The sequence below is a fragment of the Myxocyprinus asiaticus genome, chromosome 12 (assembly GCF_019703515.2).
Source record: "Myxocyprinus asiaticus isolate MX2 ecotype Aquarium Trade chromosome 12, UBuf_Myxa_2, whole genome shotgun sequence".
Lineage (NCBI taxonomy): Eukaryota > Metazoa > Chordata > Actinopteri > Cypriniformes > Catostomidae > Myxocyprinus > Myxocyprinus asiaticus.
In genome coordinates this window covers 3,922,005-3,947,658 of record NC_059355.1, presented here as the reverse complement: position 1 = coordinate 3,947,658, position 25,654 = coordinate 3,922,005, and the positions used below count along the sequence as shown (strand labels likewise).

At 38.0% G+C, this 25,654-nt stretch overlaps 1 protein-coding gene and 1 pseudogene across 19 annotated transcripts in view; both read left to right on the top strand.

Annotated features, from left to right (window-relative positions):
• Positions 1 to 14,851, top strand: part of LOC127449143 (bromodomain adjacent to zinc finger domain protein 2B-like) — a 113,254-nt gene extending 98,403 nt beyond the window's left edge. For 14 of the 19 annotated variants that reach the window (XM_051712356.1, XM_051712357.1, XM_051712359.1 and 11 more), the window contains 14 exons: positions 448 to 522; positions 779 to 995; positions 1,099 to 1,161; positions 1,259 to 1,403; positions 2,990 to 3,768; positions 3,980 to 4,247; positions 5,836 to 5,991; positions 8,003 to 8,163; positions 8,269 to 8,570; positions 9,180 to 9,315; positions 10,534 to 10,680; positions 12,173 to 12,459; positions 12,549 to 12,692; positions 13,450 to 14,851. In XM_051712356.1, the coding sequence (XP_051568316.1) occupies positions 448 to 522; positions 779 to 995; positions 1,099 to 1,161; positions 1,259 to 1,403; positions 2,990 to 3,768; positions 3,980 to 4,247; positions 5,836 to 5,991; positions 8,003 to 8,163; positions 8,269 to 8,570; positions 9,180 to 9,315; positions 10,534 to 10,680; positions 12,173 to 12,459; positions 12,549 to 12,692; positions 13,450 to 13,606 (3,037 nt within the window). In that variant the 3' untranslated portion in view covers positions 13,607 to 14,851. The remainder of the gene's footprint in view (positions 1 to 447; positions 523 to 778; positions 996 to 1,098; positions 1,162 to 1,258; positions 1,404 to 2,989; positions 3,769 to 3,979; positions 4,248 to 5,835; positions 5,992 to 8,002; positions 8,164 to 8,268; positions 8,571 to 9,179; positions 9,316 to 10,533; positions 10,681 to 12,172; positions 12,460 to 12,548; positions 12,693 to 13,449) is intronic. The other 5 variants (XM_051712372.1, XM_051712373.1, XM_051712366.1 and 2 more) reach the window with 1 other exon arrangement.
• A 3,635-nt stretch (positions 14,852 to 18,486) lies between these two features.
• LOC127449524 (WD repeat, SAM and U-box domain-containing protein 1-like) lies at positions 18,487 to 21,983 on the top strand (annotated as a pseudogene).
• The last annotated feature ends 3,671 nt before the right edge of the window (positions 21,984 to 25,654 follow it).

Genomic DNA, 25,654 nt, shown 5'->3' with positions numbered 1-25,654 from the left:
GAACTTCCTATTGTGTTTGCTATTATGTTGATGAGTTCAACTTCAACGATGATTCTTGATGGCTTCTGATGTTTTCCATTGGTACAGAGCAGTATGGTTTACTTAAGTTATCATATTACAATGTAATACAGTAAAACACAACTTTGTATGATTCAGTAATAAATCAACAGCTAGTTTTTTGAATTACATATAATAATGACCTGTTTCCAATACCAGTTTGGCCTGGAGATGTCACAGTAAAAGTGATATGTGGTTAGTCTGTCAGGCCTGCCTAGGCACTATAAAAAATTCATCTATGGCATAATGGCGCACAAAAAGATAGCTAACATGGTGAGACGATCACAGAGCTTTGAATACTGAATGCATTGAACACTTAAACCTCAACATATGGCAAATCACACATGTATCTAGAACAGTATAAAAGCAACGTTTTTTTGTGTTTTTCAGTGAGATCGACAAGAGCCTGGAGCACATGAATGTGTTGCGGAAAGATGAGTGTATCGTGGAGGGCAAACTGAAGAAGTGAGTGCACATGTACACATACAGTACACCTGAGTACAATATTTAAGCAATAAGGGACAACACACACAAGTGCCCGTAGCCCTTTCAGCATGGCCTTGAGTTCTTTATTGCTTTTATAAAAAGGTTTCTACATAATAAAGATATTAAAGACATATGTTCAGTAAACCATTATTTAATCAAACAAATTCTAAAAATGCAAACCTTACACTTAAAGATATGTAAACTAAGCTTAATAAGTCTGTATGTGTGCATGCAGACTGAAAACGATCTACGCAAAACGGACTGGGAAACGTGAATCGGTCGCTGGAGGGGAAGAGCCTCTCTCTGCCATTGGTCACAAGCGCAAGAGGAAGGCTGGAGACAGTGATGACGACGATGAAGACGATGAGGACAGTGATGAACCAGGAGATGAGGATGATGAGGAGGAGGAGGAAGAGGCTAAAAAGGGCAAGAAGGTGGAGACGTGTGATGAGGTAAAATTAGTTCATTATGTGCCATTTTTACATATCAATTACTCCAACTAGTTTGATCAGACATTGTATTGATTTTGCATGTACATCTGTGTGTGCGTTTCAGGACGAGGGAGATCCAGCCACCAGTGTTGAAGAACTGGAGAAACAGATAGACAAGTTATCAAAGGTAAATAAAGGGATCCAAATGAAATATACAGCCTTACGCACAAACACACTCTCAAACACACACACTCATATGTGTATCTTTCTTTGTGCGAGTACAGCAGCAAAACCTGATCCGTCGGAAGCTCTTCGAATCGTCCCATGCTCTGCGGTCCATGTCATATGGACAGGACCGGTACCGGCGCAGATACTGGGTCCTCCCACAGTGTGGAGGGGTTTACATAGAGGGACTGGAGAGTGGAGAAGGTGGGTACATCTATCTAACCTAAAAAAGAATTTGTGCCCCCACAGTGTTTTGGACACTTAAAGGAATATTCCAGGTTTAGTACAAGTTAAGCTCAATCGACAGCTTTTGTGGCATAATGTTGAGTACCATTAATTACTACTCGTCCCTCCTTCAAAAAAGGCAAAAATGGAGGTTACAGTGAGGCACAACGGAAGTGAATGGGGCCAATTTTTGGAGTGTTTAAATACAGAAATGTGATGCTTACAGTTTTCTAAAAGCACTTACATTAATTCTTCTGCTAAAACTCGTGTATTATTTGAGCTGTAAAGTTGTTTAAATCATCACGTTTACAGTCGGTTTAGGATTTGTTGACATTACTGGCAATGAAGTTGTAAAATTGGCTATAACTTTACACAAATGTGGTTAGTAAGGCATTTTATCACACTAAAATCATGTTTACATGCATATTTGTTATGTCTTGTGGCTAAAATTTTGAAACAGCAAGTATTTTAACGTTCAACAATTGGCCCCCATTCACTTCCATTGTAAATGTCTCGCTATAACCCAGATTTTTGCTTTTTTAAATCAATATTATGCCACAAATGCTGTCAATTGAGTTTAAAGGGATAGTTAACCCAAAAATAATTTCTTCTGCAGAACACAAATTAAGATTTTTAGAAGAATATTTCAGCTCTGCTGGTCCATACAATGCAAGTGAATGGGTGCCAAAATGTTGACCCTCCAAAAAAATCACAAAGGCAACATTAAAGTAATCCATACAACTCCAGTGGTTAAATCCATGTCTTCAGAAGTGATATAATAGGTGTGGGTGAGAAACAGAACAATATTTTCAGTCATTTTTCTAAACTCTAAATCACCACTTTCACTTTTACATCTGAAAGTGAAAGTTAAAGTGGATATTTAGAGTAAAAAAGTACTTAAATATTGACCCACACCTATTATATCGCTTCTGAAGATTGGGATTTAAACACTGGAGTCAGATGGATTACTTTTGTTTCATTTGTGATTTTTGGAGCTACAAAGGTCTGATCACCATTCACTTGCATTGTATGGACCCACAGAGCTGAAATATTCTTCTAAAAATCTTCATTTGTGTTCTGCTGAAGAAAGAAAGTCCTATACATATCTAAATGATAAGAGAATATATCATCTAAATATGATAAGAGATCGTTTTTTTGTGAAATATCCCTTTAAGTGACATTTATGGAAGTCATTGCATTATAAAACAAAATATCAAAGCAAGTGATTTTAGTGGATGTATGAAGTCAATTTCCCTCATGTTCACACAGGTGTCATAGCATTGTAACCACAGGTATAGTTCATCACAATAACTATGGACATGCTCCTTAGTATATGTATTTTTTTATCATTTAAACCTATTTCACCTGTTTTTATAAAATGTTTTGCTTGAGAAATGTGCTTGTGATATGTTTATTTAAAATAAGAGCCATTTGGTTTGATATTTTGTCATTTAATGCAATGACATTCATCCATTTTTAAGTGTCTAAAGACATTCTAGGGACTTTCATACAAATACATCATTAATTTTACACTAATTATGCACTTCCCTCTGTCTCTTATGCAGGTCTGAAAGAGCTGGAGAAAGAGCAAGAGAGGTCCAAAAACTTTCAAGGTGTGCAGGTCAAAGAGGAGCCTCAGGAGGAAATTACACAGCATCATCAGCATGAGGAGATGCCGTCGCCTGTGAAGAAGGAGGTGAAACAGGAAGATGAGAAACCCATTAATCCTGAACAGGAGGCGAAGAAAGAGTTGTGCTCCTCCCCGCTCAAAGAACTTCAGGAACCCAAATCTGTAACCACGCCTCCTCAGCAGCCAGAGCTCCACCCCTCACAAAACCCTTCATGCCTGGAACTGGCTCACACACCTGCAGGGGCCAAGAGTCTCTGCCACGGCCACAATGGCTGCCCGGCCACTGCCGCCACAGCAACAACAACATCAGCATCTCCAGCTCACTCTCCAACTACCTCCAAGCTGATAGAGGCCAGCAGCCCAGGCGCAGACCCCATCCCCCCTCCCCTGCAGCTGGGCATCCCTGCGCATGTCCTGCAGCCGCAACAGCTTGCACAGACTGCGCTCCTACATAATGACCAGCTGCTCAGGGTCCTAAGCGAGCACAGCGGCCACTGGTTCAGCCTGCTGCCTCGCACGCCCTGCGATGAGACCTCCCTCATCCAGCCTTCAGCACACCCGCAGTCCTCGCCCCATAACAACACCCCCAGCACACGGCCCAAAACTCCCCCACAGCCATCTTCCTCCTCTCCGCAACATCACCTGCTTTCTCTCTCCACATCAGCAAGCCATCTGAACCCCTCACCCTCTGGTATTAGTAACTTCAGCATGCAGGTATGTACCCACAGTGAAATGTCTCTGGTCCCACTTCACATACAGTAACTGTATATTATGGCTGCACGATTAAGGCAAAAATCATAATCATTTATCAGTTCCCCAATACATTTTGTTGAATAGAATTTACATTAAAATGAAGTCAAGAATTAAGTAAATAAAGACAATCAAGACTTCGAATGACAGATGTATTCCCTTAATCTCTCTCCAGGTGAAGCCAGGTGGAGCTCTCATGGGTTTACCCATGTGTGGTTGGTCCAGTGGGGTCATCAGCCCCAATCTACCCCTGTGCAGCAGCCCCTTGCACATGTACCCTTCAGTAGAGGGCAGCGCCAGCCCCCTCCTGGTACCCAGCGTCTCAACCAGCAAGAGCGGGTCTCCCGTTCCCACTGGGGAAAAGCTTACGTCTGCCTCCTCTCCCGCGGCTCTGGACCTTCCCAGAAACCACGACCACCCTGAACCCCTCCCCATACCAGAAGGTGAGTTTAAACTCAAAAGCGTACACTCAAACATATTCACATAAAAAGACTAAATGTTACTTAAAAATAGCACTGTACTTGTAGTCAACATAATTAGCCATAATTTGGAACAACACATGTTCGACCCCATTTACACACGGTATTTTGATGCGTCTTGGTTGATTCGATCACATGTGGTCAGTCGAGACACATCGCTGTTTACACCTGGTCGCTTAAATGCATCTCCTGTGACCACTTGTGTTCAGATTTCGAGGGGAGGGTCTCTGATTTCCTGATGACATACATCAATCATTATGTTACTGTTTAGCTGCATAACATTAAAGCACAACAAAGTGAGAAAATACTCACACATGAAAAAATGTGTTTCCCAGATGCAGTTACAATTTTTAATAGATGCAACATTTTGAGCAAAATTGTCCGTTATTTTAATGGAGTACCTATTAACCTGAGCTGCAGATGTTCGTGCTTCTCATAAGTTCTTGCATGTTGATTTCAGACACACTGAAGAAGATCCGTGAAGTTCTCTTGTTTGTGTAAATATCCGCTTTTTAAATTTTCAGATCAGATGGTTATTTCCTTTTAAAGCCATTCGTAACTGACAAAATGTAAACTCTTCTTGTAGTGCAGCGGTTGAATGGCAGGTGGGGGGTGGTGCTTCACTGCTGTCCGGTACGCATTCAGGACGGATTAGCGCTTACACCTCAAATGCGATGTGGTCACATGCTTTTTTACTACCTCCAAATGTGGTTTTTGTGATCCGATCACAAAACGTTTTAGACCCCGTTTAGGCCTGTATTTAGCGCTGACCACATGTGATCCGATCACCAAAAACGCATCTTAACACCAGGTGTAAATGGGGTCATCGTTGCTTAAAGGAATATTCCGTGTTCAATACAAGTTAAGTTCAGTCGACAGCATTTATAGCATAATATTGATTACCACAAAAAATTATTTTGGCTTGCCCCTCATTTTCTTAAAAAAAAAAAAAAAAAAAAAGCAAAAATCGATGTCCCAGCAAGGCACTTACAATGGAAGTGATTGGGGGCCAATTTTTTAACATTAAAATACTCACTTTTTCAAAAGTATAGCCACAAGACACAAAAAATATGTGTAAAAATTATTTTAGTGTGATAAAATCACTTACTAACTTTTCTGTGTAAAGTTATAGCCAAGCTTACAATTTTGTTGCCATGACGATGTAGTCAACAAACCCTAAAACACTAAAATGACGGAAAAAAATACAATTTAAACAACTTTAAAATACATGAGTTTTAACAGAAGAATTAATGTAAGTGCTTTTATAAAATTATAAGTTTCACATTTCTGTGTTTAAACCCTCCAGAAATTGGCCCCATTCACTTCCATTGTAAGTGCCTCACTGGAACCTCTTTTTATAATTTTTTTTTTTAAGAAAAGGAGGGACGAATCGAAATAATTTTTGTGGTAATCAACATTATGCCACAAATGATGTCAATTGAGCTTAACTTGTATTGAACCTGGAATATTCCCTTAAGTCTTGAGATTGTGAGTGTTATCAGTCCAGTGTTGTTTGAGGTTGTTAATGCTAATGGTTTTGGCTGAATGACAGACAAGCTGCTGGGATGGTGGAAGGTGACAGACATGGAGAAGTTGAAAGCTCTCGTGAATGCTCTCCATAGCAGAGGTATCCGGGAGAGAGCCCTGCAAAAACAGCTGCAGAAATCCATGGAGCTCATCGTACAGACCTGTAACAAGAACCGAGAGGGTGAGCACTGTAGAAGTGAAACTGCAGGATGTGTGTGTATGTATGTTTTATTGTACAAATTTAGAGATTAACCCTTAAATGCATGGTAATTTTCCCAAACACACTTTTTTTTTTTTTCCTCTCCCCTTTTCTCCCCAATTTGGAATTCCCAATTCCCAATGCACTCTAAGTCCTCATGGTGGCGTAGTGACTCGCCTCGATCCGGGTGGCGGAGGACAAATCTCAGTTGCCTCCGCGTCTGAGACCGTCAATCCACACATCTTATCACGTGGCTTGTTGAGCGCGTTACCGTGGAGACATAGTGCACATGGAGGCTCACGCTATTCTCCACGGCATCCATGCACAACTCGCCACGCGCCCCACCAAGAGCGAGAACCACATTATGGCGACCACGAGGAGGTTACCCCATGTGACTCTACCCTCCCTAGCAACCGGGCCAATTTGGTAGCTTAGGAGACCTGACTGGAGTCACTCAGCATGTCCTGGATTCGAACTCGTGACTCCAGGGTTGGTAGTCAGCGTCAATACTCGCTGAGCTACCCAGGCCCCCTTCCCAAACACTCCTACATATTTGAGTCTTTAGAGACCCTGTACTTATATCTATAAAAAATGGATTTACAAATGCCCAGATGGTGTAAAATTTTCTAAATACTTTCAAGACAATTAGAAAATAATACAGTTAAATATATTTTGATGTTTTAATTTTCATAAATTAAATAGATAATGCATCAAATCAGGACAAATCTAGAACAGCATTTATTATTTTCACACTGAGATGCAATCGGATGTCAAACACATATTGAGCTACACATAACTCATAATCTACACATAAGCTACACATATGTATTTTCTCAGGCACTTATTGAGTCTAAATAGATGCACAACTTATATTATTTCAGTAGTACACCCAAATGACAATAGTCATATCACACTGTTCATGTGTTGTACTGTTCAATGTTGTTTCTACCCCAAATATAAATGTCAAATGTAAATCAAGTCAATCCACGAAACATCAGTGTATAATATGTGTGTGTACACGCATATGGAATACTGATAATTCACCATTGTTATGAAATAATCATAAAAAGTATAATTTATGGAATAAATTACATTCCTCTTGCCTCTTAAGACCCTATACGCTTTTGGTACCTAAACCATTATAATTATTTTGTAAATTTTTTACACTATTTATAAGAGATAGATTGAGGAATACTAAAGATGTGTGGGCACAACTCCAAAAAAATGGATGTGGTACAGGGTGTAGAATGAGGTCCTGGGTCTCTAAAGACCCGAGGTATGCATTTAAGGGTTAACAGTTTAACAGTTAAATACAAAAAATCTAGGACTGCCAAAGTTAATGTTTATTTAACACAGTTAGCACATTTGCATAATTTGACATTCAAATAGCTTCATTTTGTTCTATCTGTCTTTTGATTTCAGTACATGCACACAACACTCCCACAGCCGGGCCCTTTATCAGAAAATAATGGAGAAATGGCTCATTTATTTATAAATCAAATCCAGATGGGACTTTTAAAATGTGCAAAATCATTTGCAGTTTTTTGTGGTAGAACTGAACTATAATCAATGCTCTGCAAGTATGAAGTAACTATGAGCAAAACAAACGAAATGCATAAGAGTGAAACAAACACTAAATGGTACTAATGTTACTGAGAAAGCCACAAAAACATCTTTGTTGCATTTTATTTAGTTCTGTAGTCTTTTCTTAAAAGAGGAACTGAATGCATTTAAGTTGAATGCAGTACATGTTAAAATAATAATAATAATTAAAAAAAAAAACATTTGGGGGCAAATTTCAGCAAATTCAACTACAGTAAAATTAAAGGTTAATCGTGATTATTTAAAATTAAATACTGAGAGCCTTCTTTTGGAAACTGGCTCTGTAACATTTAGGCAAGCGTACAGAATCATTATTAGAATGAGCAGAATTGTGCTGTGATGTGCTTTACTGATGCTGATCTCTCCTGGGGTCTTGTTGTCTTGTTTGCAGTGGCAGTTATGGAAGTCTCGGAGCTCGACGAGGGCCAGGTTTCCGTGGAGACACTGCAGGAGTGGTGTGTGGAGGAACAGGCCATGGAGACCGACATCGCTCTGCTGCAACAAGTGGAAGAACTGGAGCGCAAAGTCACCTCCGCCAGCCTGCAGGTCAAGGTGAGTGTATGTGTGAACCGTTTGCAGCTTTGATTCGTTTTCTAGAAACAGACCAAAACCTTCAAATTTCTCCTGTTTCAAATGTTCCGCAATCCCTTGCTTCAGGGCTGGATGTATCCAGAGCCACAGTCTGAAAGAGAGGACCTGGTTTATTACGAGCACAATCCCCTCTCCAAGCCTCGGCCAGGGGCGGAGTCCCAGGAGGAGCGAAGCTCGGAGAAGGGCCTGATCCGTCGCCCCAGCAACCCGCTGGACATCGCAGTTATGCGATTGGCCGAGCTGGAGCGTCACATCGAGAGAAGGTACCTGCGGAGCCCCTTAGGGACCACCATCCAGATCAAACTGGATAACGTGGGTACAGTCACTGTCCCCGCACCTGCTCCATCCACTAGCGCTGGAGGGGAAGGGTAGGTCATCCAGACTCCCAGCCTTCGTCTCTCCTCCTCCTCATCCTCCCTTTACCCCTTTTTCTGCTGGCTGGGGTTACTCTGCTCGTCCGTCCATTCGCACTCACCCTGGCTCCAATTTTGGGTTTTGGTTCTTGTGCTGTTTTTTTGTCTGTTTCCCTATCGCTCCCTTGCCTGCACCCTTTTTGTTTTTGGCATGGTTGTAATCAGCAGTGCACAGATTTTCCTTTCCTTCAAAAACTGTAAAGCATTTTTATTTTTTATTTTTTCCCCAAACGATGGAGTTGGACACCTCCAGAACTTGATTTGTTTCTAAGTGCATGGTACATCACAGCATCATGTGCTTTTTGTCCTCATGAATGGCTGAGACATCATGACACAGAAGTGTATCACACAATATAGGCTGTATGCATATGACTGATGTTCACGTGTGTGTGTGTGTGTGTGTGTGTGTGTGTGTGTGTGTGTGCTATTGAAATCAGGTCTCAGCTACTCACCTCAGTCTGCTATAAACACTGTTTACAGTCTTCCATACAGCTTTTAAATAAACCTTGCCACTGATCAGTGTGTGTGTTTGTGTGTGTGTGTGTGTGTGTGTGTGTGTTGTAGGGGAGAAGAAGAGATTGCTCCAGGGATGAAGGTGTGGCGGAAGGCACTGAGTGAGGTCCGCAGCTCCTCTCAGTTGGCCATGTGTTTGCAGCAGCTGCAGAAATCCATCGCCTGGGAGAGGTCCATCATGAAAGTGGTGAGTGATGTCATACACTGTGGTTCCTAACACATGGAACAAACAGCGTGGCAAATATTGTATTAGGCTCGTCTTTATATTTTTATAATGTTTCTAAATGACTCTAAATTTTCTATGGTTTCATGCATTTGCCAGCCAATAATTCACCAAAACCACAGCGTAGTTTTGTTCATGGTTTTCGAGCATGTCATGCAAACCTTTATGTTGGCATCTGCTTCATTTTGATTAGACGCACAAACTTTGACGTAAACAACAAAAGATATGGGAAGTGTTTTCTCCTCACTTTTAAAAGTTGGTTAGCCTATTTATTTTGCAATCCAAACAATGCCTGATTATATGGTCAGTTGCATTTAAAGGAATAGTTCACCCCCAAAAAAAACAACATTTTCTCATCATTTACTCACGCTCATGCCATCCCAGACTTGTTCGACTTTCTTTTATCTGCAGAACACAAATGACGATTTTTAGAAGAATATCTCAGCTCTGTAGGTCCATACAATGCAAGTGAATGGTGACCAGAACTTTGAAGCAACAAAAAGCACATCAAGGATTCAAAAGTAATCCATGCAACACCTGTGGTTAAATCCATATCTTCAGAATTGATAGAATAGGTGTGGGTAAAAAACAGATAAATATTTAAGTCCTTTTTTACTATAAATCTCCACCTTTTGACAAGCCCAGACCAGTAGGTGGCGATATGCACAAAGAATGTGAATCGGCAAAAAAACAAAAGAAGAATGTGAAAGTGAACGAATAACTAGAATATTAATCTGTTTCTCAACCAAACCTTTTATATTGTTTCTCAAGATGTGAATTTAACCACTCGAGTCATATAAAATACTTTTAGGCTGCCTTTATGTGCTTCTTGAATCTTCAAAGTTCTGGTCACCATTCACTGGTCATGCATTACATGGACCTACAGAGCTGAGATATTCTTCTAAAAAAAAATTGTGTTCTGCTAATGAAGGAAAGTCATACATATCTGGGATGGCCATGCACATCTGAGTAAATGATGAGAGAATTTTCATTTTTGGTTGAAATTTTCCTTTAATTATTTGGACCAGTTTTTGGTCATAACCAGTCACCAGTCATACACCCATTTAACCTGTCCAGAAGTGCATGAACATGCAATTGTGATCCATCAACAATTTATGTTGTGGAGCACATGATGTGAGCGTATAGCTCAAATTCCTTACATGCTTGCGTGTGTGTTTCCAGTACTGTCAGATGTGCCGAAAGGGCGATAATGAAGACTTGCTTTTGTTGTGTGATGGTTGTGATAAGGGGTGTCACACCTATTGCCACAAACCCAAAATCACCAACATCCCCGAAGGAGACTGGTACTGCCCTGCTTGCATCTCCAAGGTAACCGCCTCCAGCTCCCGTCATCAGGGGCGCAATTATCCATTTGTTGAGGAGTGTTCAGCATCAGGGTTTTATTATTAGAATATTTCAGAGTTATGTCTTTGAAATTCAGTACTTATTATTAGAGATTCCACTTTGTTGCAGAATAAGCTAAAATATGTGCCAGGCTTTATATCAATAATCAAAGGACTGGCTTGTAAGATTATGACTAGGAGGTGTAAAGCAGAATTGCATCAGGCAAGGCAAGGTTATAAAACATTTCAGGGCTATATAAAAAAACATTTTGGGCTTAAGCTCCAGAGGTCCACCCATAGTCAGGGTAAAAAGATGCATATGAACCCATTTACAAATAAACAAAAATGGTTTTCTGGTATTATTGTTTAAAATAAAGCAATAAGCCATAAGAAGCCATGTATTACAGTGATTTTACCACAGATAAGGGGCATTCTTACGCACAATACAAAGCGGACATATACATTTATATTTTACATTTATGCATTTGACATGTTTGTTAATTTGATGATTTGTTGACAAGGATTCACATTACACTGACCTTTACATTTCTAATGTAACTGATTTTACTGTACTTTAATGCCATTAAGTAGATAGGGACATTACATAGCTTTTCAACCCATATACTTTGACTATCAGTTTTAACACTTAAATATTTTTTAAATGATTCTATGGACCACCTGCAATTACGCCATGGACCACTAGGGGTCCACGAAACTGGTTGAAAAACACTGGTCTAGCTCTCATTGGAGCAGCAATGATTGCTTTGTTCATCAGCTGAAAATGTAAGCATATTCATGTGTGTTAAAGGGATAGTTCACTCAGAAATGAAACTTCTCTCATCTTCTCACCCTCATGCCATCCCAGATGTGTATGACTTTCTTTCTTCAGCAGAACACAAAGGTTTTTAGAAGAATATCTTAGCTCTGTAGGTCTATACAATGCAAGTGAGTGGTGATCAGAACTTTGTAGCTCCAAAAATCACATAAAGAAAACATAAAAGTAGCCTATCTTCTGAAGCTATGTGATAAGTGTTGGCGAGAAACAAAACAATATTTAGGTCCCTTTTTTACTCTAAATCTCCACTTTCACTTTTACATCTGAAAGTTAAAGTGGAGATTTAGAGTTAAAAAGGACATAAATATTGTCCTGTTTCTCATCCACACCTATAATATCGCTTCTGAAGATATGGATTTAACCACTGGAGTCATATGGAAAACTTTTATGTTTCCTTTATGTGATTTTGGAGCTACAAAGGTCTGATCACCATTCACTTGCATTGAATGGACCTACAGAGCAGAGACATATTTTTTTTTTTTTGTGTTCTGCTGAAGAAAGTAAGTCATACACATCTGGGATGGCTTGAGGGTGAGTAAATGATGAGAGAATTTTCATTTTTGGGTGAACTATTCCTTTAATGTGCCATACAGTAAATGTGTACCAATATGAATGTGTAAACTGGTACTGTATACTATTTAAGGCAAGTGGCCAGTCACCTAAAACTAAGAAGATGCAGAATCGTGCAACGCCAGCCAGTGGAGGAAAGAAAGTGACGGAAGCGGCCAAGAAAAACAAGAAGCAGTCTGAGACGTGTGAAGAGGAGGAAGCCACCAGCAGCAGCAACAGCACTCCAAAGAAAGCAGCCGCCACCCACACCCAGACCAAGAAGAACACCTCCACCCCGCCTGCAGCCAAACCAGACAGCCCCGCCTGCGTAAAGAGAGCCAAAACAGCCAGAGACAATAACCGGGACCTGGGCCTCTGCAGGTACCATCTGCTGTCTGTTTGCTCGTATATGTGTTTGTGAATGTAACATTTGTTTTTGTCGGTCTCTAATGTATGTATGTTCTCCGTAGGATTCTCTTGGCTGAATTAGAACGTCATCAGGATGCCTGGCCTTTCCTCACACCTGTCAACCTCAAATCTGTCCCTGGATACCGCAAAGTCATTAAAAAACCAATGGACTTCTCCACCATTCGTGAGAAACTCGTCAGCAGTCAGTAAGTGTCCTTCTCCGCTACTTTAAATGGATAGTTCACCCAAAAATGAAAATTCTTTCATCATTCACTCACCATCATGCCGTCTCATATGTGTATGACTTTCTTCTGCTGAACTCAAATGAAGATTTTTAGAAGAATTTCTCAGCTATTTTGGTCCATACAGTGAAAGTGAATGGGTGCCAAAATTTTGAAGCTCCAAAAATCACACAAGTCAGCATAAAAGTAATCCATAAGACTCCAGTGGTGAGAAACAGATCCTTTTAAAGTCCTTTTTTACTATAAATTCACCTCCCTGCTCAGTCAATCTCCACATTCAATTTCACATTCTTCTTCTTGTGTTTTTGGTGATTCACATTCTTCATGCATATCGCCCCCTACTGGGCAGGGAGAAGAATTTCAAGCAAAAAAGGACTTAAATATTAATCTGTTTCTCACCCACATCTATCATATAGCTTCTGAAGATATGGATTAAAACACTGGAGTCGTATGGATTACTTTTATTCTCCCTTTATGTGCTTTTTGAAGCATCAAGATTTTGGCACCCATTCACTTGCATTGTATGGACCTACAGAGCTGAGATATTCTTCTAAAAATCTTTATTTGTGTTCTGCAGAAGAAAGAAAGTCATACACATCTGACATGAGGGTGAGTAAATGATGAGAGAAGTTTAATTTTTGGGTGAACTATCCCTTTAAGCAGAATGTCAGGAATCATCCAGTAGAAAACATTAACTATGATTTTTTGCACTTTTCTTCAGATATCAGAATTTGGAAACGTTCATCATCGACGTCAACCTGGTGTTCGACAACTGCGAGAAGTTCAACGAGGACAATTCGGACATCGGCCGGGCTGGGCACAACATGAGGAAATTCTTTGAGAAGAGGTGGACTGAGCTTCTCAAGCAGACTAACTGAGCTGCTCAGAGCTCCGTGGTTTCGGATCACCGCGGACTGTCATTTCAACCCTACGACCAGGACTCAGAACCACCTCCGGAACCAGAGGCAACCCTTCAGGACCGACCAATCCCACATCCAACACCCAAAGAGACACAAGACAGAGGGTGTCTTTGTGCAATACCTTTTCCTTCGATTAAAAAAGAAATCGCACTGAAATTTCAACCATCAGAGCTGTACTAAGGAGAAAAATCCCTTTCCACTACTTGTAAATATGTTTTTTTTTTTTTTTTTTTTTTTTTTTACTTTATCGTTAATATTATAGTGAATGTATTTAATTTTTAAAATGATTATTTATGACTAAATAAAAAAAAAGGTCCACTCTTCATTTTCTATGAAAAGGAAGAAACAGCAAAACTGCTTTAAATCTAATGGAATGTTTATTTGTTTGTGTTTTTCCTCTCCAAATATGAAACAAAGCCAAGAAAAAAAAAACTGTTTACACTGTTCTGTGCCATGTGGCATCAGAGTATTCAACCCTCTGAAAGTGAACTAACTGCATCACTGTACACACACACGCACCCATGTGTACATACTGTCTATTAATGTCAATATATTGAGTCTTGTTTGGAATGATGTGTACATATTGTTTCAGACATTGGATATTGTTTATGCCTTAGAATGATTGTAGCAATTAATTTTAGTCTTAAAGTGATTAATAATATACATTTATTGTTTGTACAGTATATACATATCCTCTACAAAACACTGTGGTCTCCTTGATCTTAGTAGTGCCTGCCCTCCAGAACAGGGTATAGGGAAATTATTTTTTGTTTTGTTGTTTTTCTCCCATTTTTGTAATGTTATTGCTTTCTTATATAAAACACATCAAGGCCTCCACTCAAAGGCATACTGTACGAAACCCATATCTGAACCCATATGAAAACTGTTGGAGTATTCTTCAGTATCCCTGGCCCCAGAGGTGCTCAGAGATGGACAGCAGGCGTTCTGTAACCACATGTGTCTGAGTCTCCCGCGTGAGTCGTGGCCCACTGGAGGCAGCTAGAACAGAGTTGTTTTGTACCTGCGTCAGAGTACTTGAAGTTATTTTATTTAAAGATATTGTGGGAAACAAATGGTAGCGTTTTTTTGTAGGAGCATTATTTTTCACTAGTGTGTGTGTGATTGTGAGTATGTGAGAGTGTGTTTGTGTGAGTGCGTGGATGTTTGGCACGGACTTATTAAAAGGATGTTTTTAAATCGAGACTAATGTCTAATGTGATTTTTCTTCCCTTTCTCATAGGTGATGAAATTTTCATTAATTTTACAGCTCAAGTTGTTAGTGATCGCTGAAAATGTGGTAATATTTTTAAATAACTGCATTCACAACTATAAATATATATATAGTTCTATTTATTAAATAAAAAAAAGTATTAATTATAAGTAAAACAAATACTTATTGGTAAATAAGTTAATTAGCATAAATAAGCGCTTATCAGTTTAAGGCAGCAGATTAAAGCTGATTTGTAATTTTTTCAATGTAAAGATTCTTTCTCGTATCTCAGCTTTATATGCAAAGACAACTAATATATATATATATATATATATATATATATATAAGTAAGCTATTTGTAGGTTGATTTCACCTGATGCCTCCAAGGGGGCACTTGGGGGGGCACTGCCACCCCTTAAAAACATTAGCCGCCCCACTCGTTCTTGCCCTTCTTGAATATGAAAATTCAGATTGATATTAAATATACAGTATTCACTGCATTTTGAACTACACACACACACACACAAAAACAACTCAAAAGTTCGGTGAATATAGGGCAAAATATATAAATACAAAATAATATAGGCCAACACACAGTGTTGGGTAAATTCCTTTTTTTTTTAAAAATAATTCTCTACAAACTGCTAATTACTAAAAAATTATAATTAGTTTATTGACTTTACAAATAACTTTATCAAAGAGTAATCACATTACTTGTTACTTGTAAGTTATTGAAGTTAATTTAAGTGATTAAATTACATTAATTAATTACTTTGTAATTAGACTACACCCAACACTGCACACACACATACACTACTGTAAATATAGCCTATGTAGTAAACAGTATGGATAAAATAATATATTTTCCAAATAGAACATATTGTGTAGAAAGTCTTTTTTTCTTTATTTTAAAATACAAAAAATAGCCAAATAACTAAATATTTATATTGATACATTTTACAATATAAGCATATATAAATACACACACCGATCAGCCACAACGTTAAAACCCAACTGCCTATTATTGTTTCGGTCCCCCTCGTGCCACCAAAACAGCGCCAACCTGCATCTCAGAATAGCATTCAGAGATTATATTCTTCTCACCACAATTGTACAGAGCGGTTATCTGTGTTACGGTAGACTTTGTCAGTTTGAACCAGTCTGGCCATTCTCTGTTGACCTCTCATCAACAGAACTGCCACTCACTGGATGTTTTTTCTTTTGTCACCATTCTGAGTAAATTCTAGAGACTGTTGTGTGTGAAAATCCCAGGAGATCAGCAGTTACAGAAATACTCAAACCAGCCCATCTGGCACCAACAATCATGCCACAGTCCAAATCACAGAGATCACATTTTTTCCCCATTCTGATGGTTGATGTGAACATTAACTGAAGTTCCTGACCTGTATCTGGATGATTTTATACACTGCATTGCTGCCACACGATTGGCTGATTAGATAATCGCATGGATGATTGTTGGTGCCAGACGGGCTGGTTTGAGTATTTCTGTAACTGCTGATCTACACAATAGCTACGTGAGGTTCCAGAAAGTCCCATGATAGAACCAGAAAATCCACTTAGGAGTTACAGTACTGTACAAACGTTTTAGGCACTTGTGAAAAATGTTGCATAGTGAGGATGTCTTCAAAAATAGTGCCATAATTAGTTTTCATTTTTCAATTAACATCATCCAAAGTCTAGTAAACATAAAAAAAGCAAAATCAATATTTGGTGTGCTCACTTTTGCCTTCAAAACAGCCCCAATTCTCCTAGTTACACCTGCACACAGTTTTTCTTGGTTGATGGCAGATAGGATGTTCCAAGCTTCTTGGAGAATTTGCCACATTTCTTTTATCTGTTTAGACTGTCTCAATTGCTTCTGTCTCTTTATGCAATCTCAGACAGACACGATGTTCATTGGGGGTCTCTGTGGGGTCATGCCATCTGTTGCAGGGCTCCCTGTTCTTCTATTCTATTTGCAAAAGGAATGTTTGGGAGTCTAAAATGTATATTACCTATTGACACACTACAGCTAAAGATATAAATATCCATCTTAAGACAAATGCTTTTGTTAAACATCTTATGTGCCTAAGACTTCTGCACAGTACTGTACGTCATGTCTTCACACTCTGCTTTCAAAGTAACGAAAACTAGGAGTATAAATAAAACATAAGTAAAACATTTTTGTAATACAATGTGTGGTTTATTTGTAATACAAGGATATTACATGTAATATTATCAGTGTTGGGTGTAATGCATTACTAAGTAATTAATTACTGTAATTAAATTACTTTTTCATTGAAAAAAGTAAGGGATTACTATAAATTTTTCAGTAATTTAAGTTGTTACTTCTGATGTAATTGTGTTAAATACTGTATAGACTATAGAACAATTCTATATAAAACAATAGTGAATTTAAAATGTCTAATGTTAAATGTATGTTTTCTAATTTAACGCTGCCCCCTTAAATTCTTTAGCCAGTTCATGAATAATTTATTTGATTTTATATGATTTATTTGAAAGAATTAACCCTTGTGCGTCAACTTAAAAAAGTTACTCAGAGGTCCTTAGAGGACAAAAATGTCATAATAATATTATATATTAATATTATTTTCCACTTTCACTGACTTAGATTTTTTAACCAACATCAGTTCTGATCATAACTACCAAATATTCATTCATTTTCAGGATTTTTACCCTTTAAATGCCAGTTTGTTTGCATAATGCCACTGTTGTTTTTTTACACACACACACACACACACACACACACACACACACACACACACAAATTTCTCAATACACACATACAAAACACACTCTGACATCCATACCAACACACCCACACAATTTTATCTGCATCATTTATTCAATTGTCCTGCAGTGCTCTATAATACAACAAACAGAAAATAGGGGAAAAGCATGTATTTGCTCCATAGGCTGAACATGAGAAAAATGGTACCATCTGGTGGAAAATATTTAAAATTAAAATTTTGAAGCCAGGGCTCCAGAATGAAAGCATAATATCATAGAATGATTTTATGCTTTAATGGCACTGGGATCAAATATTGCAGTTTTAATGGGTTTCAATGGGGACATTTTTTGTCCTGAAGGTCCTGAGTGTAACTATTGTGTGTACACAGTGTATTATAGATGTATTATAGGAACTGAGGTTGAAATCTCAAAATTCCCCCAAAAATACACAGCTTTGGCAAAATGTATGCCGTTGGCATTAACACAGCCAAACTGATCGCACGAGGGTTAAAAGAACAGTTTCATGTCTATCCTTGTATTTTTCATCTGGTTTTTAGAAATAATTAGTAATGCAATTACTTTTCAGACAGAGTAATGAGTACAGTAATCTAATAACACTGTAGAAGATGTAATTAGTAGTTAGTCGTCAGTAATAATGATACTATACAAGGGTGGCCTCGGATTTGCGGTTGAATTTATTCAACTATAAAATAAAATAGTGAAGCTTTCGTAGCAATTTAAGGGGTTTGACTGTGTAAGTAATGTGTCTATCTTAAATTTTTAGTCATTAAAAACTCTGAGTTGTGCTGTCTGTCTGTTATTCAGACACTTCCTCCTCTTGTTGAGTATTTCGAGGGACCAGACATTAAGCATGAACATGGTGTCTCTGATCTGCACCTTACAAAGTCACCGAGATGATGTCAACTGCTGCGCTTTCTCCGGCTCTCAGCTGGCCACCTGCTCCTCTAATAAAACCATCTGTGTGTACTGCAACCGGGACTTCAGCGAGCTGCCCTTCTCCCTGTTGTCCGGACATGGTTACAGGGATCACTGCTGTTGCTTCAGCACCTGCGGTCAGTACCTGGCCTCCTGCTCCACTGATGCCACCACCACTGTGGTGTGGGCGATGGAAACCGGGGAGATCGAAGCCGTCCTGGAGCATCCGGGTAGGAGTCCCGACAGGGTGTGCGCCTTCTCTCCCGATTCATCACATCTGGTTTCTGGAGGGTCAGGTGGGACTATTGGACTGTGGGATTTTACCACCAGGACCCTTCACAGGTACAGGCTTTTAGAAAAACTACTTAACATTTGCTATTAGATACTAGTAATTAATTAGTGCCAATTACTGACTTGGAATATAATGCAAGAGCTGCATCCTATATTACTTTCACTGTGGTTTTATGGTCGGTTTTCTTTTTGCACTTTTTCAAGTTTCTCAGCCCAGAGTCACAATTCACATTCATTATATGACATAAAGCCATGTGAATGTTTTTCAAAATTTTTGTTTTCTGTTCCAAATGTGGCCGGTGGTTTGTAAAGAAACAACACAGGATACAAAAATATATTTTGGGTTTTTTATTCTGACTGCTGTCTCAGAAAAAGGACAGAGATCGATTGGTCTGTATTGATTTAAAAAAAATAAAGAAAGAAAATACAAAAACTGTGTTTTTGTGCTTATGAAATATGGTAATGGAATACGGTAATGAAATACAGGAAATTAAATACGGCAGAGGCTAATGTCAAAAGAAAATAACAGCATTAGCCTACCCATATGCTTCAGCATACATCATCTCAATACATGCTTATATCATTCACAGCATTTTATGTACTTAAGTACTTGCTCAAACCACTCAAAGCATCTTATGCATTTAACGCATGCTTAAATCACTCACAGTATTTTATGCATTTAACGCATGCATAAATCACTCACAGTATTTTATGCATTTAACACATGCTTAAATCGCTCACAGTATTTTATGCATTTAAAATATGCTTAAACCACTCACAGTATTTTATGCATTTAACGCATGCTTAAATCTCTCACAGTATTTTATGCATTCAACGCATGCTTAAACCACTCATAGTATTTTATGCATTTAAAATATGCTTAAATCGCTCACAGTATTTTATGCATTTAACACATGCTTAAACCACTCATAGTATTTTATGCATTTAAAATATGCTTAAATCTCTCAAAGTATTTTATGCATTTCAAATGTGCTTAAATCGCTCACAGTATTTTATGCATTTAACGCATGCTTAAATCTCTCAAAGTAGTTTGTGCATTTAAAATATGCTTAAACCACTCACAGTAGTTTATGCATTTAACACATGCTTAAATCGCTCACAGTATTTTATGCTTTTAATGCATACTTACATCTCTCACAGTATTTTATGCATTTAACACATGCTTAAACCACTCATAGTATTTTATGCATTTAAATATGCTTAAATCTCTCACAGTATTTTATGCATTTCAAATGTGCTTAAATCGCTTACAGTATTTTATGCATTTAACACATGCTTAAATCTCTCACAGTATTTTATGCATTTAATGCATGCTTAAATCACTCACAGTATTTTATGCATTTAACGCATGCTTAAATCACTCACAGTATTTTATGCATTTAACACATGCTTAAATCACTCACAGTATTTTACTTATTTTTAACCAGGCTTTAAAGAAATATATTGCAGTTTAAAACAATATAATTCTCATTACACATGTTCTCATTACACATGTTTTCACATATAACACGTATTACAGTTATTCACTAAACTGGAAAACACTCTGGGCTATAAATCATTAAATAAGATATGATTTATCCTAAATTTACATACCCAGTCCTTGCATGTATGCAAAACGTGGTCAAACTCCACATATGCAATCCATATGCAACCTTTAAAAAAAAAAAAACCATAACAAACACTCAATTTTAACATACGACTCTTCTGAACACATATTTAATGCAATTTATGAACATTTTGTGTAAAATTTGATATTTACCCAAGGACTTCTCAACCGATTAACAAAACCGGGAGCTCTCTTGCGCAATAAATGTTCTCATGTTCTAATCAGCACACATGTGTGTAACACGTGTGAAAGCAGCAAAACTCTTAAAGGGGCCACATCTAGTTTATGACGAGTTAAATTACATGAAATTTCTCCACTTGGCTACACATAGAAGAAAGAAAGGTGTAGAGTGACATTAGGGTATTAGGGTACACCAGTATAGTGGCCTGCTCTTTCACTCCCTGCGGTCAGCTGTTCATCACGGCTCCACATACAGAGATCTGCGTCTGTGGGACCTGAATATGAACCATCTCCATGCGGTGAAGAACGCCCATGACCTTGGAGTCACCTGCTGTCAGTTTGCTCCCCAGATAATGAAGGGTAGGAATGAGTAGCATTTTTTTTCCCTCCATGTTTTCATGCCTTAGAACACTGAGTAGAAAGGGAATAAAGATCTAGAGATGTGCATCCTGAAAATCATCTCTAAAAGTTTCAAGATGAGGTTTTTTTAGTATTCCATTATAAAACAATAGGTTCCAACTCTGAAATCTGATTGGATGAGCCGCATACAAAGCCACTGCAAAATAACCAATATATATGCAATTCTACATTAATACACAAAGACTATCTACCTACTCCTACAGGCTTATGGACTATATAACTTGACAGAAAAAAACAAACAAAAAAACATTTGTATTATTATTGATTGATTGACTTTGAACAGTTATGTCTTATCATATTACCACCTTGCAGTAAACACATTGTTATAGTGATTTTACCATGGTTAAGGTGGTTTCAGGTACTCTGCTTCATGACGTCTAAAATTACATTGACACGCAACTTTGAGTGGCTTTATTGTAACACAAGTCTGGCAGACATGTTGAAAATGAGCTTGGCTGCTCTATGATTTGCTCACACTTTTGATCTGCCTTTGTAAATAACAACACTGTCTAATGCCATAGACCTTTTTGACCCACACAACTCTTGATTGGTCTTTGACACTTTCTGTCCATATCCTTGACCTATACTTGCAACACTAACACTTATAACTTAGACTTATACTTAGTCTTTTTTTTTTTATTTTTTTTTTTTATTTACTTTAAGGAACTTTGTATAGCAGCACTTCTAATGTCTTCTCAGGATTAATTGCCCATATTGTACTATTTCTCGTTCATAAATTGCTTTGGATTAAAGCATCAGTTATTGTAAATGAAAAAAGTGTACATTTAAATCTCTTTCTCGCTCTCTCTTTATCAGACCCAGATGGTTGTCTTCAGTTTCGACTGGCATCATGTAGACAGGACAGTTTGCTGAAGATTTGGATTGTTTCTCTTTTGTCTTCTGCAGGTAGCTTCATCTGATACCTGCCCTCTTCCCTTATTGTCTGCGCACTCCTAAGACATGCTGAGACTAATCCCACATGCTACAACAGTTTTCAAAACAGCTTGAAATCTAGACGTCATCAGGTGTGAGCACAGTCCTGATGAGTGAGAGACAGTTATGAGCCAAAAACCAATGAAATATAGAGAGAGAGCAAGAGAAGGGCAAGGTATTGGGAAGCAGAAGACAAAAAATTATTACAAAATAAAATAACATTTCACCCAAATCTCCTCTTTATTATTTTCAGCTGTTTTTATAATTTTTTCCCCTTTGCAAATCAGCGCAAATAAGCGTAAAAATGGGCGCGAACCATTCTTTCATGTTTGTTGAAAAAGGAGAGTAATGTATTGGGTTGCAGGAGACAAAAATAATTATAAAATAAAATAAAACAGGGGCCTGGGTAGCTCAGCGAGCAAAGACGCTGACTACCACACCTGGAGTCGCGAGTTTGAATCCAGGGGTGCGGAGTGACTCCAGCCAGGTCTACTAAGCAACCAAACTGGCCCGGTTGCTAGGGAGGGTAGAGTCACATGGGGTAACCTCCTCATGGTCACTATAACGTGGTTCGCTCTTGGTGGGGCATGTGGTGAGTTGTGCGTGGATGCCACAGAGAATAGCGTGAGCCTCCACACGCACTAGGTCTCCGCGGTAACACACTCAAGCCACGTGATAAGATGTGCTGGGGAGAAAAATACAATAAAATAAATAAATAAATAAAACATGACCTACATCTCCCTACTCACTGTTTTTTATTATTTTCAGCTGTTTTTATAATTGTTTTCCTTTGCAAATGGTGCCAATAAGCACAAAAATGGCGCAAGCCCTTCTGTCATGTTGGTTGACGTTATCAAGAATAAACTACGCGAGTTTGTGAATGAATATGGTTATCTTAATTTAAAGATGCATTTTGGGCGATCTGTTTGAAACAGGGCGACACTAAAGGCAGCTGTAACAGCTGGTCACTTTTTCAATAAAAAAAAGTTACTCAGAGGTCCTTAGAAGACAAAAATGTCCACGTCAAAAAACTGCCATAATAATATTATATATTAATATTATTTTCCACTTTCAATGAGTTAATTTTTTTAACCAACATCAGTCCTGATCATAACTACAAAATATTAATTGATTTTCAGGATTTTAACCCTTTAAATGCCAGTTTGTTTATATAATGCCACTGATGTTTTTTATGAGAAAACAAAAAACAAAAAAGGAATTATTTTCCATATACTAAATGCTAAGGGGATTATTATTATTATTTTTTTTTATTATTTGGATTATCACAGTCTGGGATATGTCAGTGATTAGCAACAACATTGATTTTGATGCATTATTATTTTTAGTGCAGTGTCAGCTTAAAAAAAACTAAAACTCACACTCAGTACTTTAGAGGGCAAAAATTTCCATGTCAAAAAACTGCTTAAAAATATGATATATTAATATTATTTTCCACTTTCACTGACTTAACCAACATCAGTTCTGATCATAACTACCAAATATTCATTCATTGTCAGGATTTCAACCCTTTAAATGCCAGTTTGTTTACATAATGCAACTGCTGTTTTTTAAACACACACACACAAATTTCTTAATACACACATACAAAACACACTCTGACATCCATACCAACACACCCACACAATTTTATCTGCATCATTTATTCAATTGTCCTGCAGTGCTCTATAATACAGCAAACAGAAAATAGGGGAAAAGCATGTATTTGCTCCATAGGCTAAACATGAGGAAAATGGCGCCATCTGGTGGAAAATATTAAAATTGTTAAATTTTGAAGCCAGAGCTCCGGAATGAAAGCATAATATCATAGAATTCATGATTTTATGCTTTAATGGCACTGGGATCAAATATTGCAATGGGGACATATTATGTCCTGAAGGTCCTGAGTGTAACTATTGTGTGTATTATAGATGTATTATAGGAACTGAGGTTGAAATATCAAAATTCTCCCAAAAATACACACCTTTGGCAAAAGTTATGCCGTTGGCATTAACACAGCCAAAATGATCGAAAAAACAAAAATGTCCCAAAGGTCGCACGAAGGTTAATACCAGTGTACACACATGGCCTCAGTCAGGGACGAATGGTCGTGTGGTTGAGACACTACAGTCCTGTATTGTGTGCACCAGCACGATGAAAAACAAGACTGTGAGTCGCAGAGCGCTGGTGGCAAGTCGTGTAGTGTACGCTTGATTTAACCTAACCCTCACGAAACCTGTTAATATCAGTATAGTAGATTCAAAGCAAAACGTTATTTGGCTGATATATTAGCCTGGTTAACAACTGAGGACCGCTCAAAATGTCCTCACAAGACGGTTTTCGAAATGTTTCACTATATTTGTTGATATTTTCCAAATATTCAGCCCTCACAAGTATAGTAAAACATGTGCACACACACATATGTAATGAGGACAGAGCCTAGACTTAAGGGCCGTTCACACCTGACAGGTTTTTGCGTCCGTCCGTGCTGTTACAGTGCAAATGTGCTAGACTGACAAATATATATATATATATAAAGCTAATTGTAATTACGCTTTGCCTTTTTGGATTTTAAAATTAACATTGTTTATCATTTTACCAAATGAGGATGCCCCCAAATGTCACAAAAAGGAGGTTATGTCAGAATTAGGGAAAATTTGCATGTCACAGACCATGCACAACTAGCTTAGTGCTAATTTTCAATTCAATTTTTGACTTGTTCTGAGATTGTGCTTGAACATTTATTATTATTATTATTATTACTGATTACATGCTTTTGTCAGAGTAGACGCCATATTTAATTTGACATGAACAAATGTTTGAGGGATTGAGGTACAGTCAGTTCAGTATGTCATACTGTCCTAGGCATTCCTAACTGACTAATTATCACAACCCAGAAAATTAAACAATAGTACGACACATTTAGCTTCATTAGTGAAACACGATCAGAAAAGTTTTCATTCAATGCAGTAATTTACGAAATAATGATCTTAAATACGGTTTGCACAGAAATTCATTAAAACACTGGAGTCAAATGGATTACTTTTATATTTCCTTTATATGATTTTTGGAGCTACAAATGTCTGATCACCATTCACTTGCATTTTATGGACCTACAGAGCTGAAATATTTTTCTAAAAATCTTTGTTTGTGTTCTATTTAAGAAAGTAAGTCATACACATCTTGGATGGCATGAGGGTGAGTTGGGTGAACTATCCCTTTAAAATGCAAATACAACTATAATGTATTAAGCAAGTCATACTGTGGGTTGTTGCCCCTAAAGCTGGCAGTTCCTTTCTTGTCCAATAGATGGTGCTCTGTAATCACACACATTTGCACTGTCAGAAGCGTAACAGCAGAGCAGTGTTTTTGAAGTCTGTTTGCTAATAGTCTGTGATGACAATGCTGCTATATCCATCATTTGTCAGCAGACAGACAGGCCCAGTTTTACTGCTCGTAAAACGCCACAGAGAGGTCGTCTGACTCATACATTTTAAATGTCACCCACAGATCGATGGATAAGACCGTGACTATGTATCAAGCTGTGAGTCTTATTCATATTCATCATATATTTTGTCCAACCAATAAAAAATATGATTGACTGCTCAGTTCACTTGGAAGTCATTAGCATAACCTGTAGATTTACTGTATAATAATACAA